The following is a 20,020-nucleotide window of genomic DNA, read 5'->3' on the forward strand; positions in this document are numbered from 1 at the left end:
ATAACTTTTATGAGTATAGTTGGTTCCAGTTCTGATGTTAATAATGACGTTTTATTCAGACAAGAAGATAAGGATTTTTACCAAGTCAAGAGATGGCCACCCACTTAACAAATTTTAGATAATAGTTTCAAATTTTAGCCTGTAAAAGGAGGCATTTGCCATGCATTTAGGATTTTGGTTGTTAAGATCAAGAACTTGCTCTTGCTCTTGCTCTCTCTCTTTATATTTTTTGTAATTCTTAAGTTTGCTTTCATTAATATCTTGTTTATGCTTTTCATTTCCTTTCCTTTACTTAGTTAACTTATATCTTATTTATGTTCTTATTTTGTTTATTTATGTTTCTCTTCTTCATTATGTTTAGCTAAGTTTATTATGTCAAGGTGAAAAGATTACACTAATGGTATAAGAATAAGCATAGTGTAAACTCAACAGGAACCTTAATGTTTAATATTAACATGTCTTATCTTTTTATCTTATTAATTCTTAATACTTTGCTTGTTAAATGGTTAATCTAGATTTGTATTGTATAACACTCGGTACAGCAAATACTTGGCACTCTCATAGCCTAACCCTATGGTATAACCTACACTTGTGCTATGAAAGGAACTTGATTTGTTATTAACATAAGTTAACATCATGAATTCCTGATAATATTTAAAAGTTTGGTGTTACTTAAATAAGATAATTAATATGATCATGTTAACAAATTTATAATGCCAAATATATTGAAACTTGTTTGAAATACCATTAGTGGATTCTCTAACCTTGATATTTATTTTTATCATTGTTTAATCCTTATATTAATCTTCCATCTCAAAGCTCTCATCAACTTCTTTATTGTTGTTGTTGTTGTTTATAATTTATACAATTAACCTCCTTGTGGTTCGACCCTGGTCTTGCCGGGTTATTTATTACTTTGACACTCCTGCACTTGGGAGAAGACATTAATCTTCTAGTCGTGTCAGCTACTGTAGAGAGAAGGAGATTTTAAATAGAAAAAAAAGTGAGTTGCTGGTTGGAATGTCTTGGGATCACTGTTTTTCCGAATAGATTATTCATTTTGATGAACTCAAGGCTTGGTAGTAAAAAGCGTAGTTTCTTAAAACTTACTGCTCCTGTGTGAGCTATAACAGCGGTGAATAAGTTGAGATTGAAATTAGAAGCATTAAGATCTCTATTTTTCAAAACACATAATTGTTGTTTGTAAGTTTTAGAGTGAAATAGCAGTGAGCATGTTGAAGGTTGCTACTATTGTAGGTTTATTGAGGAGAACTAACTCTATTAGGTTTGTTGTGGGTTGTGATGTGGAGAAGGTTTGTGAAGGAGACATTTTTCTAGAGTAAGCATGTGTGTAGTTATGCAATAGGCTCTGACATCATAACATAACAAGAGAAAAAACTAATTGAAAGAAAGAGGGAGAAGTTATTGTGAGCTACAAAGTATTCTAGCAGTTTTAATGTATTTTCTAATGATGAATTATGTACATGTGTTATATATATAAAGATTATAAAAGTATGCAATATGCATTTTCAATGAAAAGCTTATAAAACAAATTTTCATGTAATCAATACAAAAACAATTAACAAAAAATATAATCCATCAATCTTTAGCTTAATTTTTTATATAAATACTATGTCGCAGGGACATCTTGGAGAACTAAGGGTAAAAATGGATGAGTCACTACTTAGTTTTATAATAATTAAAAACCCTAACTAGTCTTTAGAGTTCTAGACAATGAGTTGGTTATGGTGATAGTACAGATGACTATCATCTTATTCATCCTACTAAAGTTAAGTTGTAATGTTGATTGTTTTTAATAATAAAGATACATACTCTACTCTTGCTAAGGATTTGCCTGAATTAATGTATTCATGTGTGTTAAAAACTACTAAAAACTATGATAGTGATTTGGGACTCGGGCCTAACAACAAGGGATGTTGGGTTCAAGAGGATGGTGAATGATAAATTGGATTCTAAGACCATTTCTTGGATTAAATTCAAAATGAGCATGAACATCTCCACTCACACTCAACAGGATTTAATGGAGACGTTAACCTAGTCCAAGTTTGTTTGCAATGATGGGGAAATATCTTAGCATGTAAAAAAAATCTAAACATACATTTGACATATTGATAAAATACAAAGAATATGTACAAACACAGGCAAAAACAAAATTCACATTATATATTTTTTTTAAAAAAACAAATGTTATCATCTCAAAAGCGATTCTAATGGTAAGATAGTGGTTTATTACATGATAGAAAAGTGAATTAAAAGGATACCATTCAACTCATAAATTAAATTCACATTTAAATAAAACAATATACATATATAACTCTTAAAAAACATATCATTTATTTTTTGTTTTCACCTTCCAAATAATAGGGTTTGTTTAATGATTGCACTATTTATAGTTTAAAGATAAATAACATAAACAATTAAAAATGTTTTTTAGGAAAAACAAATAACAAAGTTTCAACATCCAATTGGCATAACTTAATTGAGGATATATCAATGGGTCAATTCTTTGATAAAAATTTGAAAGCTTTTATGTATGTGTGTGTATGTGTGTAAAATACCTGTACTGTTTTTTTAGAAAAATCATTAAAAGAATAAAAATGACATATAAATCAATGAATCCATACATATAATTAAACGCACCACATCACACATCCATCATTCTCATATATAAATCAATAATGGACTCAACAAAAAAAATCCTCAACAACATCATTCATATATAAACTTAAGCACCATACTCATCAAATTCACAAACACACCATGTCAAATTATTACATAAATAAATTAGTCAATCATAAAATTTAACATAAATCAATGTGTTAAGGTTTGAGATTGACCTCTAAAAATTATAAAATTAAACAAAAAACAATATGGAAAAATAATGACAAAGGCGAGGATTGTTCTTCACGAGGTGCAACATGTAATACATACATGGTTAATGGACTTGAAAAACAATATAAAGAACTATGTTTTTTTGGTGGAAATTATAGGTGATGTGTTTGGTTACCTTTGGGTTTGATTTTAAATGTTTTTGGTTGAGTTTAAGACTAATTTTTTTTTTTTATGGGTTTGAGGCTAAAAAGGAGTTGTGATTTCATATTTTATTAGGCAAGGATTCACAACGTAGGGGGAAGTGGTGGTTGATCATTATTGTTTTGTTAAAGTTAGTGGTTAATCGACAATGAAAACGAAAGAAAATGGGTTGTTTGACTTGTGGAGAAGATGAGTATTTTGTGTTTTTGGGTTGGATGGTTTTGGGGTGGATTTGGTGCTAGTGAGAAAGAAAAACAATGACATTGTAGAAGGTTAGATGGAGAGAGATTGTTAGTGCTTGTTTGGTAATGTGGTTGCGCGTGAAGTTCACCCGCAACCATACATAATATTGTTTGGTAAGAAAAAAAAATGCTTTCCACTGGTAGGACCCACTAAAAATCAAGATGAGACCTCAGGTTTTGGAGAAGTAGCATTTGGCTGCTTCTCGTCCGGCAGGAAGTGGCTCCACTGTTCACTAAACTTAAATCAGTTTTTTTAAAAAAAAAAACTAGTGCGAGTCAATTAATTCACTCGCAATGTTCACGTGAAAAGTTTAGTTTTTTTTTTCTTCAAAAAACCAGTGTAGTTAATTGATTTCACTCACTGTTTACGTGAACGTGAACAATAATTTTTTTAAAAAAACTAGTTTAAGGTGAATTAAATTTACTCATATTGTACTCTCAATTTTATTCCTAATAATATTTTACCTAATTTTATTGCACGCTCAAAAAATCATGAAAATTGTAGTTCTTGTCGAATGAATTTTGTACGTAATGAAATTGTAAATGTTTTTTTAAACAATTGAGTTTTACTCCAAAAACTAGTATTTAATATTATTTAATAACACTATATAAATTAGAAGGATATTGCATGATGACGTAACATTTGTGGAATTTGATCGCAATTCCAATTATGTTCTTGCCAGGTCCGACTCAGTTAAAAAAAATCAGTTCGATTTAGTTAAAAAAAATCAGTTTTTATTTTTATTTTAATTGTATTTTATTCAAAAAATTAGAAGGAGATCGCTTAATGACGAGTGAATTAATTTAGTTTTTGTTGTTGCATGCTTAAGAAACCATGGAAAATATAGTCATTGTTGGATAGATTTCATATGTGATGACATTGCATATAGTTTAATGGAATAATAAAAAATATTTGATATCAATATTATTTATTTCATGATGTAATAACAGTAGTTAAATCTATAATATTTAAATTAAAAATCATTAATATTAATATATATATATATATATATATATATTTAATTATTTTATAACCTAATTATGAAAAGTATTTTTTTAATTAAACACATTAAACTACTTTTTGTTCAACCTCAATTTCAACCACAGTTTTAGCCAAACATATATTTTTCCAAACCAACCTCAACTAAAAGTGTTTTTTATAAAATAATTTTTTTAAAACCACAACAACAACCTCAATACCAAACACACCCTAAGTTTGAGTTGGGCTGATGATTAGAGATGACAATAGTATTTAGGTAGATTGATAATTGATATGGCTATGATGGCTTGTACAGGTTATTAAGGACAATGACGAGATGGAGGAGAAAAGGATTGATTGTTGCTTGTTGCTTAGTTAGATACGAAGGAAAAAGATGAATGGATGGAAGATGACAACTGGATTTGGTTAGGAAAATGAAAGATGGAGGCTAGGATTTTGAAATAGAGAGAGATAGTCCTTTTTTTTTTTATCAGATGAACTAATTTTTGAATTATTTTTTTCTACTTTTCTCTCTCTTTTTCTTACTCTATAGTATATTTCCTCTTTATCTTTTTTTCCCCCCTTGAGTTTTTGACTTTCTCTACTTGATTTATCATTTATTTTTCATGTTTGAGTTCTTTTAGGCTTTTCTTAAATTTTTATAGTGTATGTGCTTCTTTTATTCTAAGTATATGGTTTATTTATAGCTTAGGATTTGCTTATTTTTAAGTTCTTCTTATCTTTTCATCTCCACATATCCTATATTTCCATCTCACAATTATTTTGAAGAAAGGTTCAAACTCTTTATATTTATTTGATTATTTTTTCTTCATTCATATGTTTCACTCCTTATTTTTTTCTTAATTTTTTTATGTTGAAAAAAAGGGGTAAAAATGGGTTATGATATAAAGTATTTTTAATTTCTCTTTTATTATTAAGACAATAGAATGTAATATATTTGGCTCTAGTTCCACGTGTAAATTAAGTAATATAGAAGATAGATAAATTTAATATTGTTTTGGTTGGAGTTAGTGGTTGATCGATAATTAAAAAAAAATAAAAATATGGTTGTTTTACGTGTAAAGAATATAAGTGTTTATTGTTTTGGGTTGGATGAGTTTTTAGGTGGATTTGGTACTGGTAAGAGATGAGAACAATGATGGTGAAAGGAGAGATAGAGAGAGATTATCAACTGGATTTGGGTTGTTAATCAAATATGGTAGTGATATTTAGGTATATTGATAATTGATATTGGTATTTAGGTATTTACAAGAACAATAAAGAAGAAAAAGAATGTAATTATGGCTTGTGGCTTAGCTGAAAATAGAGAAAAGAGATGGATGGTTGATAAAGGATGGTTGTATTTTGTTGGGAGAATGGAAGATGAAGGCTAATGTTTTGTAAGAGGGAGAAAGTCTTTTTTTTTTTTTTTAGATCAGCTAGACTAATTCTTTTAAGGTGTTTTCTATTTGTTTTCTTTTTCTTTTTCCTTACTCTCTAGTATATTTCCTCTAGTTTTTTTTTTTTTTTTCTCTTGAGTATTTGTTTTCTTTATTTGATCTCTTGTTATTTTTTCTGTGTTTGGGTTCTCTTAGTTTTTTTTTTTTTTTAATTTTTATTAGTGTATCCCCTTTTTTTCCGATGTATGTGGTCTATCCCAGACTTTTCTTATCTTTTTAACTCTTCTTATCCCTCACCTCTTCATATTCTCATGTCCTTCTCTTCTTATCTCACATTCTTTTTTTTGAAGAAAAGTTTAAATTTTTTATATTTATTTTGGTCTTTATTTTTTTATTTGCTTGTTGTTTCGCTCCTTTTTTTTTTCTCTCTCTCTCTCTCATTTTTTATGTTGAAAAATAGAGGTAAAATTGGTTTATGACATAATGTACCTTTAATTTTCAATTTATTGTCAAGATAATAAAATCTAATAAAATAGACTCTTGTTTCATGTGTAAATAAGTAATATATAAGATAGATGATCTTAATTTTAATTGTAAGTTTATTTCTCTTTTGGTATTAGGAGTAGTATTTATTTCTTATTTTTTTTCCCTTAAGATTATTTAAGGATGGATGAAGGAAGGTGAAAAAGTGAAAGGAAGAAGAAAGCATAAGTAATAGTAAGAAATAAAAGAAAAAAGTGAAAGGATTAAGTGATAAGAAAGTATTTGTTTATTTTTTTTGCTCTAACCTACACCGTATACACACAGTTATAAGAAAAGTATAAGATTATTTTATTACCCTTGACTCCATATTATAATTAATGATTAATCCTAACAACACTCCTCTCAAGATATAGAATAAATATCTCTCATACTTATTTTGAAAGTAATATGGAACAATCTACTACTAAGGCCCTTATTAAATACACCAACTAATTGTTCTTCAGTTTTTACAAACGAGATACAAATAATATTTTCATTCAACTTCTCCTTAAATAAAGTGTCTATTAATCTCAACGTGTTTTTATTGATCATGTTAAAAAAAAAAATTATAAGCAATGTTAATAGCTATTCTGTTATCACATAACAATGATATAGGACCATCAACAGTTATTCCAAGCTCATGCATTAGATTTTTAAGCCATAAAAGTTCACACATTTTATTGCTCAATACTCTACTTCTACACTAGACTAATCCATATCTAGATATTGTGATTTTATTAGTGGTAATCTAGTCTTATGAATGGGTAAAATACAAATTATTTTCCTATTATCTCCTTGAACTATTTCTTTTTTCTTTTTCTTTTTTTCCAGTTCCTTATCACTCCTATATTTTTTGACTCATGCTAAATTTTCATCTCCTTCTTCCCTCTTCTTTTGATTTGCTCCATTTACTTATGGTCTAGGATTTAACAAATAAGTAGGGGATAATAAAAACATGCCCTCACTTTCATCGACCTTCCTTTCAAGGTGTGAGTTAACAATATATGACTTATTCTCATGAAAAGCTACATCCATATTGACAAATTTATTTTTACTTGAAAGGTGATAACATTTATATCCTTTTTGAATAGCTAAGTATCCAATGAAAATATATTTGAATGCTTATGGGTCCAACTTCCTAACAATTAATTTATAATCATAAACATAACAAACAAACCTAAAAGTTTTTGTAGGACAATTTAGGAACTCCATTAAGAACTCTTATTGGAATCCTATTAATGAGATATGTTGTTGTAAAAAACTCATCTACCCGGTAGTTTTTAGGAAAATTCCATGTGAGCATAAGAGATCTAGCAATTGTTTATTCTTTCGCTTAACTGCATAACTTTGATTTAGTGTATATACATAACTAGTTTAATGCATAATCCCATGTTCCAACAAATATCTTTGAAAAACTTCATTCATGTACTCAATACCAATATCACTCTTTAAGATATGAACTTTATCATTAAGTTGTGTAGAGATCATGTTATGGAACCTCTTAAAGCAAGAAAACATTTTACTTTTATTATACATTAAATAAACTCTAGTACAACTATAACACTCAATAAAAGTAACAATAAATCTATAATTACATAAGAAAACAAATTGATTAGGACCCAAACATCTTAGTGAATCACCATAAAAGTTTACTACTATTATGAGATGAGGAATAAAAAGCATGTATATGTTTAGCAAATCACAAGCATCACAAGATAAGGTTTTTGTAATACATTGCTTAGATTATACTAGAAATAGGTTTCTTAAAGCTACAAAAGATGTATCATTGAAGTAATTCTTAATTGACATCCTTAGAAATGGTCACCATAACCAATCACTTTCTTTGTCTTCAAGTCTTTCAATACATAATATGTGGAATAGAACGAGACTTCACACTTTTAAACCTTTAGTTATTTTAGTTACAGATATAGAAGATTAGCAGAGAATTGGGAAATATGAAGAACTGAGGTTAAATATAAAGTAGGAGTATATTGGATTAGACTTTTATTAGAAATGGGGGCCGGAGAACCATTAACTATACATACTTTATCTTTACATGAGAAAGGATTATAAGATGAAGACTTTTTAAAAGATTGAGTCATATGATAATTAGCTCTTGAATCTATAACCCAATAATCAGAATCAGAAAGGGTGGAAGAATTAGAAGTTATTATCGGCATACCTGTATATGTAAAATTGGATGAAGATAAAGGGTCAAGTTTGGCCATTAGATGTCTAAGTGTATGAACCGCTTATTTGGACAGAGTTATAATGTTTGATTAACTATCATGAACTAAACTCTTAGTTATCTCTAACACATGAACTTGTGATCTAAGAAAAACTATTCTCCCTACCTTATCTTTTTGAATAATGTTCATGTAACTTCCATTATATCTCATTGTGAATCACCTTTCAATTGTTCTTTATCTGCTAACCTTAGTTAATTAAAACGTGTAAATTCTCATCTAAAGTTTTTCTAATTAGAGTTACCTATCATGGTTGACCTCTTATAAGTAACAATGCACAACATTGCATTTTTCCTATTTTTCTTTTGTTGAATATGAGAATACGTCTGCTTCAAGAAAGGGAAAAGCTCCCTCTCCTACAACTTAAACTCTAACATGGTCATACTCAATGTTTAACCCAGCTAGAAAGTCATAAACATGTTTCATATCAAGTAGTTTTTCAAACTTAATAATATGTAGACATATCATGTTGTTTGGTTTCATGAACCCTTTTTTATAACTGATAAACTTGTACATCATTGTCCAATTATAAGTACATTAAGCTAGCAACATTCTTTTTTTTTTAAAGCAGAATGTAATAAGAGATAACCCTGAGCAATCGAAGGTTGCATAGAGTTCATGAGTTAGGACATGTCTAGAAAGTCTCCTAACTCCCATTAATCGAATAATGAGTTGCTAGGTGTTAGTCTTTTTTTTTTTTTTTTCCCTATGATATACGTATACAATTCATATGCCTTGATAAACAAAATATATAGGATTAGGACCAAGCTAAATAATTATTTCCATCTAGTTTGATAGAGTTGGGTAGAATCTTTACTCATAAGTCCAACTTGACTCCCACTACTCTTATCAGATATGATATTTGTTTTATCAGTTGTACTCTTCCATGTCATATTCACAACTCTACTAAGGATTATATATTTGACCATTATAAGAACCCAACTAGTCATTTAAAAATAATCATCCCGCTAACTTAATTACAACTAGCCATTCTCTTTTAATCCAAGAAGCAAACCTTTGGTTCATAATATTCAAGGACTTAAACAGTTAAAACCTAATATTTTCCCTATAAAATTGACAACTAAAATAACAATTATTAGTCAGACATTAAGGCTTTTGTTCATTGATTTAATGAATTTCCAAAAATATAATCTAAACATTATGGTGATGTCGTGTTGACATTAACATGTTGTCATTACTGATATCAACAAAACAATTAGCCCCCTTTAAAACAACAACGATGCTTGAACTCACTAGATCTAGTTGTTGTACTCTAATAACATGTTTTTTCTAAGATTATTTAGAAATTGATAAGGAAGGTGAAAGGAAGAAGAAAGAAAGAAATAAAAAGAAGAAAAAGATAAAATGACAAGAAAATATTTATTTGATTTTTTGGCACTAGCCTACACTAGATGTGTATATATATAAAAAAAAAGTTTAAGAATATTTTATCATCCTTAACTCTACAATATAATTAATGATTGCTCCTAACAACATTTTTTTAGCAAGATAATTTTTTAATGCTAGTTAACTTGTATTTGAAAGATTGATTTGTCTTAATTATATCGATTATGCTACAAAGCTTCAAATTTTTTTATTAGTTATGCTCCTATCTACAAAACTAAAAAACTTTAACTCAAAAAATTTGTGATGAAAATATAAAAATGTGCAATGAACTATAAGACAATGCTTAGTATGCTGGACAAATATGAATTAGACATAATATTATTTTTTTTATGAAGTTGCTTAGTGTATTTTGGACAATACAAAAATCAAATTTTGTCATGTTCAAGATGTTCTAATTTAGAAGTTTTTGTCCCACTAAAAGAGACAGGACAAACTTATTCAATTCTCTGCATAAGGATTAACCCATATTGATCTAAGTCAATGTAAAGATAAAATTGATGATTATCATTATTTTAAAACTCGACTAAAGAGTTGGCCCGGGGCACAAGACTAGGGTCACGGGTCTGGTTAACTATTGATCCAAGTCAATATAAAGCTAAAAATTATTACTATTATAGTTTTAAAATTTAATTCAGGGGTTAACCCGAGACAACACTCAGATCACAAGTAAAGTTGATCTCTAACTCAAGTAAACTTAAGAACAAAAATGATTTATCATAGTTTTAAAACATGACTCAAGGGTTGACCTGGGTCACAGATCAAGTTGACCATTAACCCAGGTCAACATAATAATATAAATAATTATTATTAGTTTTAAAACCCAACTAGAAATTCAACTTGAAACAAGGCTTAGATAATGAGTCGAGTTAACAACTTACCAAGATCAACATAAAAATAAAATTAATTATTATCATAGTTTTAAAACATGACTTGAAAATCTACCAGGAACAAAGCCAAGAGTCCAAGTTAGGTTGACCAATGAACTCGAGTCAACATAAATATACAAATGATTATTATCATAATTTTAAAACCAACTTAAAAATCGATCCAAGACAAGTTGAATCACGAGTTAAAAGGATCAACCCAGGTTATTCCAAGATAAGGTAGTAATAATTATCATTATAATTTTAATATCTAACTTGATTATCAACCTGACCTAAAACAAAACTTGAGTTATAGGTTAAAAAAATAAAAATAAAAAAATCAATCCAAGTTAGCACAAATAAAATAAAACAAATCAAAACATTCTTGTTTTTACAAAGAAAAGTACAAAAGAAGAATTACCTTACTTTTTAGCTAATAAGATCACATGTCAACCCAGATTTTATCAATTCTTTATTTTTTCTCAAACCCAAACCACTCTAGTCTCCATGTCAACCTTGTCCCATCCAATGTCTATCAAACACAAAATAAAATAAATTATCCAATCTAATCCAACACATACCAAACACAAAACAAGACAATTACTTATTCAGTCCGAACCTATCAGATTCAATTAATATTTTCCAACTTCCCAAACAATACCTAAAATACCATATCATGGTTACATGCCCCACTAGACATCAATTAATTTTCTTACTCAAGCTATGTCATCTCAGGGAGAGGTCAGGTAGAGGAAGCAAACAGACTATATAGCAAATAAAAACCTGAAAAATAAAAAGCCAAACCCATTCTTCTCAATACGCCTAATTCAAAAAAGAATACTGAAAAAACCTTCAGAGGTCTTGAGAGGCCATTCCTTCCTGCCACACTAAGAGAACTGAAGGGGCCTTTCATTTGAAATAGGAACTCCCCATAAAGCATGTGTACGCTGATGGTAGCTAGCAAATTCATTACCACGATAATGAAACCAACCAACTACAACCTATCCTAAGAATTCTATGCTAAAATTGTATAATGTGATAGCAACCGTCCCAAAAATTAGCAGGCACTTGCAACCACATTTGGAGCAACGTTTTCAGATGATACTGCGGATGTAGCATCCCTGCCAGAATTTTCAACTGTTAAATCTGATCCATTCTCTTCTTTCCCGTTCACCTCTCCATTCATCTTCACAGATTCAAGTGGTGTAGCACCAGCTGGTTCTTTTATGGAGGCTGCATCTGTTTGCAAACTCTCTTTCCCAATCACAGCAGACTTCCCTTCTGAAATCTGTCACTTAAAGAAAGTTTTACAAGCCTAATCAGCACCACAAGGACATTAAATAATCTCTCCTAAACACAGCAAAAATTCAGAGTAAAATTACAAAACAGAAGCAAATCTTGCCTGCTTGTGAATATTCTGCTTGGCCCTTTTTTCCTGCATGATTCTTTCTCGACCTGCATAAAAACTAAAATCATCCAGGATTGACGTCTTTCCCTGGTGATCCTTGAATATTTTAAGAATTTGAACACCCTTCTCAAAGATAACCTAACAGCCACAAACAAACAAGATTAAATGATAAACACTATGATCGAGAGCCACCCCAAAATATACACCCATAGAAAAAAGGTGGGGCAGAGGGGTGAAGAAGGGAGGGAGGAGGGAAGAAGAAAATAATTTAATTACCTCTTGGGTATCCCTACTATTGGTCACAGGCTTGTTTTCATTGTTTTCAAGTGTTATATGCCTCAAACAACCATTTGGAACATCCTTAATAATATGCCACTTTAAAGGAAAGCAACCGGTCCACTTGTCCTGCTGCCAGTACTCAACAGTTTTGTTAAAATCAACAGGCCCCGCCATCTCTGCCAAACCAACAAATTGCCCACTGGTGTTGACCTTAAAAAGCAAATATTCAAGATTGTTAAAATTAGGAAAAATATGAAATGATAAACTCAACTTGTAGATGGTACAGCACTAATACTCACTGAGAATAACAGAAATACAGGACAGTCACCAGGATTCTCTTTGGCCTGTTTATATGCAGCATCCAGCTTCTTATTCCCGTTAGGCGTGCTTGTCCACACACTATATTTGATGCTCTTGTGGACATCATCCTCACTGAATGATTTAATAACAAAGAACTTTGCATCTGAGTATTCTTCAGGAAAGTCTTCCTTATTGTACTGTTCCCTGTCTGGAATTTGGGGCAAATTCTCATCCCTATTACTCTCGGACAACAGAAGGTTCTGCCCCTCTGCTGTTTGTGTAACAGCTCCAAATTCCTTGTGGTTCCTGAAACTCTTGGCCCTCGGTCCTCTATTTAGCTCATTCAAACCATCCCGGTTCTCATTTCCATAGCCATGGCCCCTGGATTTGTACTTGTTATCAACAACCACCCACCCACGTCCATTTGTCCATGAGTTATAGGCATACGATCCAAAATCAGCACCAGCTCTGCTTCCATATTGACCATACATCCTGTTTCCATATTGACCATACATCCTGTTGTTTGGATTCATCAAGTTCATGTACCCAGATGCTTGGTCCATGCCAGATATTGGTCTTGTAGGATGAGTGTTCTGTGAGCAGATCAATAAATCAGCAATAATTAAACAGCTAATATATTTCAAACTGGAAACTACAAGAAAACACAAGAACTATAAAACACAGAACTTGACAAAAACTAAACAACATAAAATAACCAGATAAGAAGAAAAACTTGGGAGGCTTCTTCAAGTTTTAAATATATCACTTCTGCAGAGTACTGAAAACCCTTAAATCAAACCAAAACAAAGAGGCTTCTATAACTAAATCATGGTCATGGTCTCCAAAATAAATAAATAAATAATCATACAAATAAAGATCGAAATACAATAATTTGATTTGCAAATAATCTAAAGATTTAAAATAAGAAACAGGCAAGACTGCTGGTTTACACACCAGTGTTGATGAGAACCCTGCACCAGCTGCTGGTCCGTTGCTTCTATTTACACTTCCAGTATTCACTTTGTTATTGGGGTTTCTTGTAGCAGTACCAGCAGAAAAAGGTACTCTGTCAGCTGTACCTGAGGATGCTACATGTCCTTGAGAGTGATTGGGCTGGTTAGAGGGGTAGAACAAGCCTGCAGAAGTTGACGGCTGGTAAAAAGAACCAGGATACTGGTACTGCTGCTGTGCCCCATATAGCTGGCCATCATATCCCATGGTAGGAATGGGTGAATTTGGAGGCAGATATGTTCCAAAAGGCGCATAACCATAGCCTTGGTTATAAATGAAGTTTCCATTATCGCCATAGTAATCCTGCCCAATAGAAAAAAAAATTTCAACCCCTAAGATAACTGATAGCTATTACTCGCTTGCAGTTCCACAGATTACACCCTCAATACTATGCAACAAATAAAAAAGGCAATCTAGCTTATAAAGTTCAGACATAATACCACCCAGCAATTAAAAGTTCTCAAAATAATTTAACATAGAGGCAACTCAACACCAGATTTCAAGTAAAAGAAGATTCATTGCCGAATATTTAGATGCTCTTGAAGTCAAAAGTGAGAGCCTCTCTCTTATTTATAGTGGAAACGTTTGATAAGACATTAAACAGGTTGTACGGCAAATCCTATTTAATCAAACAAGAAGCAAACCCTCATCCAGTATGAAAGATTCAGAAACCATTTCTCATGCAACCTTAAATACAGCATGTACCACAAATAAGCAACAAGAAATAATAGCAGCTGTTCTTGAGTTTGAACTTGAGAGATAAGATTTTCTACCATATTTAATCTTCTAGAGTAGTTTTCTACTCATTTCCATAGCTATGATAGACTGAAGAAGAATGCACAAATTGCTAATGATCAGGAAAATTACAAATGATGATAGCTTGACCATTCTAATCAACTTAAATAACCATTTTAAAAGATGTAGGGCAATATACTCAGTACACATCTTCCCTCCATTATATGCAATCAACATATATCCATTAGGGAAAAAGGTACACATTTGGGTCTACATGAAGAGGCATTGTAGACCAATGTAGTGCTTGGTTGTATTAGAAGCCAAGTCACTTGATCCATATTCACAAGTGGAAGGCTATACCATCAATTCACTATAGAATCAAACAATGTCACATATGGAATCTTAAAAATCAGAGTCAAGATTCCAAGATACCTTCGTAGCAGGTGCAGGATTTCCAGCAGTCTTGGTCTGAGAATCTAATGACAAGTTCTCTAGCAAACCTGCAGCTTCTGTGAGAGTACATGTAAAGGACCAACGAAAGAAGTCGGTCATACATGGCAAGAAACATTCATCACCAAATAGCAGAACAAAACAAAAAGTCTCAGTCTTTATCCTTGAAGGCACATCTAGCATGATTAACAGCATCCCAAAATACATATAAAATACCATTCTTGTCCAGGAAAATATTTAATTCATAATAAGCACCAAAAAATAATAAACCCCACATTTATAAACTGGTTCAAAAGCTTAACAGGACATGTGAAACTCGTTCATTTGCAATTTCACATTCACGTCCCATGAGAAAACCCAACATCAAGAGAATTCTTCAAAGATAGAAATTTAATAGAAAAATAGAAACTTCAAATTCAAATCCCGCACATAAATATAAACCCCCCTGCACAAATATCACAAAAGGAAAAAAAAAAAAAAAAAAAAAAAAAAAACTCAGTCAACACCATTTCAATCAACCAAGTCACCATATATGCACAAATAACACATATAAAATCAAGAAAGTAAAAATTCAGCACAAAATTGATTTAAGAACGCAACTTTACTGACTTCTCCAAATCTATACATAAAACCCAACAAAACCCATGTTCCAAAGAACCCAAAAGCATAGAAAAAGCAATAAAAATAACAAAACACAAATAATTCAAAGACAAAGTAGCATCAAAACACTCCAAATCTTGCAAAAGAAAAAACAAATCCCAGATAAGAGGAGAAGGTAAGGATACTGTCAGTAGCAGAAGGAACAGCTGCCATGACGTTGTTGATGAGATATAGATCGAAGGAGCGACAGAGAAACCCTGGGAGGAGGCGGGTGTTGGGGTTTCAGTTGTTTTAGGTCAAGTAGTGAAAGAAGAACTTAAGAGAGAAGAAGGCTTGGAGAAGGGGGTAGCCGCCAAAAAACCCCCCAAGACCTAGGGTTTTTTTTATTATTCAAAAGACAACACAATAGCTACCAAGAAACGGTGTGTGAGTCTCAATTGCACCACGAGTCCCACTAGATTTTCTTGGAATATATTTTACCTTTTGTTTTTCCTCTTGGAGTAGTAGATAGAGAAGAGACTTAAAGATGGAAAGAAAAGAAGATAGTGGTGATTTTGCACGTGTATCTGTCATAAATGCTGCTTTGAAGTTGAGGGTAATTTACCACCCAAATCATGTTGTTTAGCATCAACTACTCATTGCCTGCGTACTGTCACGGGTGACTTTTCATTTTAAAGTATTTGTTTTTAATATATATTAAAAAATATATTTTTTTATTTTTAATATCAATATATTAAAATTATTCAAAAAAAACTTTAAAAAATATTAATTTAATATTTTTTTTTAAGAAAAACACACTCAAAGAGTTAGAAATACAATTCTAAATATGGCACATAATAGTGGACCAATCATTATGATCTTGATCGGGTTTAATAATCTTACTTTTTAAAATTTATTTTTTCAATTAAATAATTATAAAAAATAGAAATTTGTATAAAAGACAATGAAAAAATAGTTGAGGAAAATTTTAATTTTTTTATTGAAATTTTCTTTTTTATTGGTGCAAAGTTTATGAAAACAAATTTTTTTTGTTTTATTAACAACATAAATCTTTGAATTGAAAGCAATAACAATTAGAAAATAAGTTCGGAGAAAAACTATATTGATTTGAAATAAAAAGGAAAATTTTTATGATTTTAATAAAAATAAATAAATTCTTCTATTCACAATTTTTTTTACTTTTTGTGAAAAATATTTTTTTTATGAGTGTTTCTCTTAAGCAAACATTTATTATGCTTGTGAAAGCAAGCTTCAATTAAGAAATAAAAAGATCGATCATCTTTCCCCAATTATATATATAAAAAATTAACAATAAATTTGAAAAAAACATTATATGAAAAGATTACAATTAAAAGATGAATATTTAATTCTCATTCAATATTAATAAGCAAATAATTTTAAAAAAGTTGCATATCAAGCAAATACATAATTATTGATAAGAAAAAATTTGATAATATTATCATAAAAAAATATTAATCTTTTTAAAACCAACAACATAACTTTTCATCAAGAACATGTTTAATGACAATTAAAATAAAGATTTGTTAAAAAAACTAATAATTTTAAATAAGTATAAAAATATATTTCTTCGATCTAAATTTTCTTATTAATGCATCTCTTAATTGTTTTAACAAAAACATGTTTTTTAATTAAACTAAAGGTTTGTTGAAATAAAGGTTTGTAAGATTTTCAACCATTTGAAATAAGTAGGGAAAATGTGTTTTTTCAATCTAAATTTCATTTTCTTATTAATGCATCATTGATTGTTTTAACAAAAAAGATGTTTTTATTATTGTAAGTAATGTTATTTTAAAAAGAACTTATTTAAATAATATTTCAATATTATGTATGTGTTTGAAGGCAAAAAAGTTTAGTAATGTTATAAAATCATGTAAAAAATCTATTAATTATTTTAAAAATAGAAGTTTATTTTTATTGAATATTAATGAGTAATTTTTTTTTTGTCATATTAGGTACATAGTAATTGAAAAGGAAAATTGTTAACATTTTGATAAAAAACCTATAATATTATTTAAGAACCATGAAAAAATTAAATAATAATTTAAATATCATGTTAAGCATTTATTTTATATAGTGCATTTCAATCAAGATCCCAAATTTTTTTTAATACCAAGTGCTTGGTCAAAGATATAAGACCTACTTTGTATGACCTAATAGAAAAAAAAAAAAAAAAAAAAGAAGCCTGGTATGTGCGGGCCTACAAGGCTAAGTTGGCATTTGTAACCTTATTATTATTTTATTATTTTGATTAAGGGGTGGACACCATTAAGCTGCCCTTTTATCTTTTGGTAAAATAAAACAAATAATATGTCATCTACTATGATAGATTCTGATCACGAGAGAGGTGATTAAGAACTTATACTATCATGTTTTAGATCTAAAAAACTATTTTCATCTGTAGATGACATATTTTCATCACAAGATATTATCTGTAAAATAAAACAGATAATATGTCATCTACTATGATAGATTCTAATCACGAGAGAGGTGATTGAGAAATTATGCTATCATGTTTTAGATCTAAAAAAACTATTTTCAACCCATTTTAATCTAAAAATACATAATAAACACCATAATAATCTCAATAAATCAATTTATCAACCCAAAACACCTATAATCGATCTAAAACACAAAATTAAATATTTGTTTTTTTCTCTCAAACTCAATCTACTTTTTCCAACAAGATGAAGGTTTAAGAACACCTCCATAGAACTTGTCTTGTCAAATTGAACTCGTTAACACTTCGATTAATTTTTTCATTACTAGAATGTGATCAATTGATAAATTTCTCTCTCTCTTACTATTTTTGGCAGCTTTCTTTCTCTTCTCTCAAATCATGAATTAAAAAATAAATAAAATTAAATTTTGGATCAAAATTAAATGTAAGCCCCCAAAAAAATGTAGAAAAACTTAACAATAAAAGACAATTGAAAGATGATGATGATGAATGATGATGATATAAATTAAATATGTATAAAGGTCGGAGGGAATTAAAGTTTATCAAATATGATGTATATGGAATTTTACAAATTGTAAGCATTATGACAAAAATTATAATTAAATGAATAGATGATTTTCTATAGAGAGAGAGAGAGAGAGAGAGAGAGATAGTGTTCTAAGAAATTCAATTCAAATTATGAGGTCAAATTAAACTAGAAACTTAGGAAATTACCTAAAATAATTAAAAGGAAAAGTGGGGCAAAAATGGTTAAAAAAAAAAAGAAAAGAAGAAGAAGAACAAACTCCCTCCTTCCTTATAAGGATGACCAACAACCATTAAAGGAAAAAGATAAGGATTTATTTTTTTTTCTATTAAGGGATTTTAACTTTTGAGTGCATTTCAAATGGTTTGAAAAGGGAAGGAAACACTTAAACACAAAAGTAAATAGAGATTAAAGGGAGAGAAAGGAAAAGTTAGAGAGAGAAACTAGAGAAATCAAGGAAAGTAAAAGAAAGGTGGCAAAAATTTTGAATGGTTACATTTCGAAGCATGCATAATTACTTGGGAAGGTGTTTAGAACCTAATTGCGTAAGTTTGAGTAGAATTGAAATGATTTAGAAGAAAAACTTAGAAAATTTGAGTTGGGGTTCTTTGTAAAAATTTCAAGAAAATGTAAAATTGATGGAAATTAGTTTATTTGGGATGAAATGGGATGGAAAAGGTACAAAAACCTTGGGATATTGAAGCATGAATTTAAAAAATAAAGGGTTACATAGTTGGCTAATAAAGAAAAAAGAGAGGAAATTAAATTGTTAGTTTAAATGCTTTTTAAGTGCATGAATTTAGATTTTTTTTTAGAAAGTTGAGGGTTAAATGTATGGTAGTTAAGGGTGTTGTTAAACTAGTATGTAGTGATTATTTACTAGTTAAAATCATTAGGAGATTATATAAAAAGCGGGGAAGGCTTATAGGACTAACTAAGTGTAGGGTTTGGAAGGAGTTGGATAAGTGAAGATGAATCTTGGAAATTGTAATAAATTTTGTAGTACAAAATCTTTGACGAACTCGAGATGTTACAAGCAAGATTGTGCAAATATTTATTAATCACATAAGTATATGAAATTATCTACTAAAGAGGGCATGTAAAGGGATAAGGAGGTATATTCGTAAAATATTCCTTAGTATTGGCTTACATATGTAGGGGCCTCTTTTTGAAATTTGATGTTTTTATTTGGTGTTATTGGGACTGCAATTATGAAGTTGAAATATCATGCATGTTATTGATGATTTGATGTTATTTGCTAGTTTTTTAAATTCAACTATGCTTGATATTGGTAATGTGGTTTGTAAGGACCAAAAACAGTGTGTTTAAGACCAAAAACGTCAAATATGGGTTTTGGAAATAGTTCTTGAATTTCTGAAATTTTTTCAAATTCTAGGTTCATGTTATTCACATAAACATTATCTTAGCCTCTTGTTTTTTAGCTGATTTGGGTTAATTTTTGGCACAAACATGTTAGCTTGTCATCTTTAGTAAATAATCTAGGGTTAAAACGCATCAA

At 29.8% G+C, this 20,020-nt stretch overlaps 1 protein-coding gene across 1 annotated transcript; it reads right to left on the reverse strand.

The window, feature by feature from the left end:
• Positions 1–11,460: 11,460 nt before the first annotated feature.
• On the reverse strand, positions 11,461–15,991 carry LOC118056737 (YTH domain-containing protein ECT1). The gene is made up of 7 exons (XM_035069059.2): positions 15,682–15,991; positions 14,879–14,955; positions 13,655–14,014; positions 12,700–13,293; positions 12,398–12,610; positions 12,116–12,259; positions 11,461–12,001 (listed from the first exon to the last, which is right to left on the reverse strand). The coding sequence occupies exons 1-7, from the start codon at positions 15,707–15,709 to the stop codon at positions 11,771–11,773; spliced, it is 1,647 nt and encodes a 548-aa protein (XP_034924950.1). The 5' UTR covers positions 15,710–15,991; the 3' UTR covers positions 11,461–11,770.
• Positions 15,992–20,020: the final 4,029 nt, after the last annotated feature.

Source organism: Populus alba, chromosome 19, assembly GCF_005239225.2.
Source record: "Populus alba chromosome 19, ASM523922v2, whole genome shotgun sequence".
Lineage (NCBI taxonomy): Eukaryota > Viridiplantae > Streptophyta > Magnoliopsida > Malpighiales > Salicaceae > Populus > Populus alba.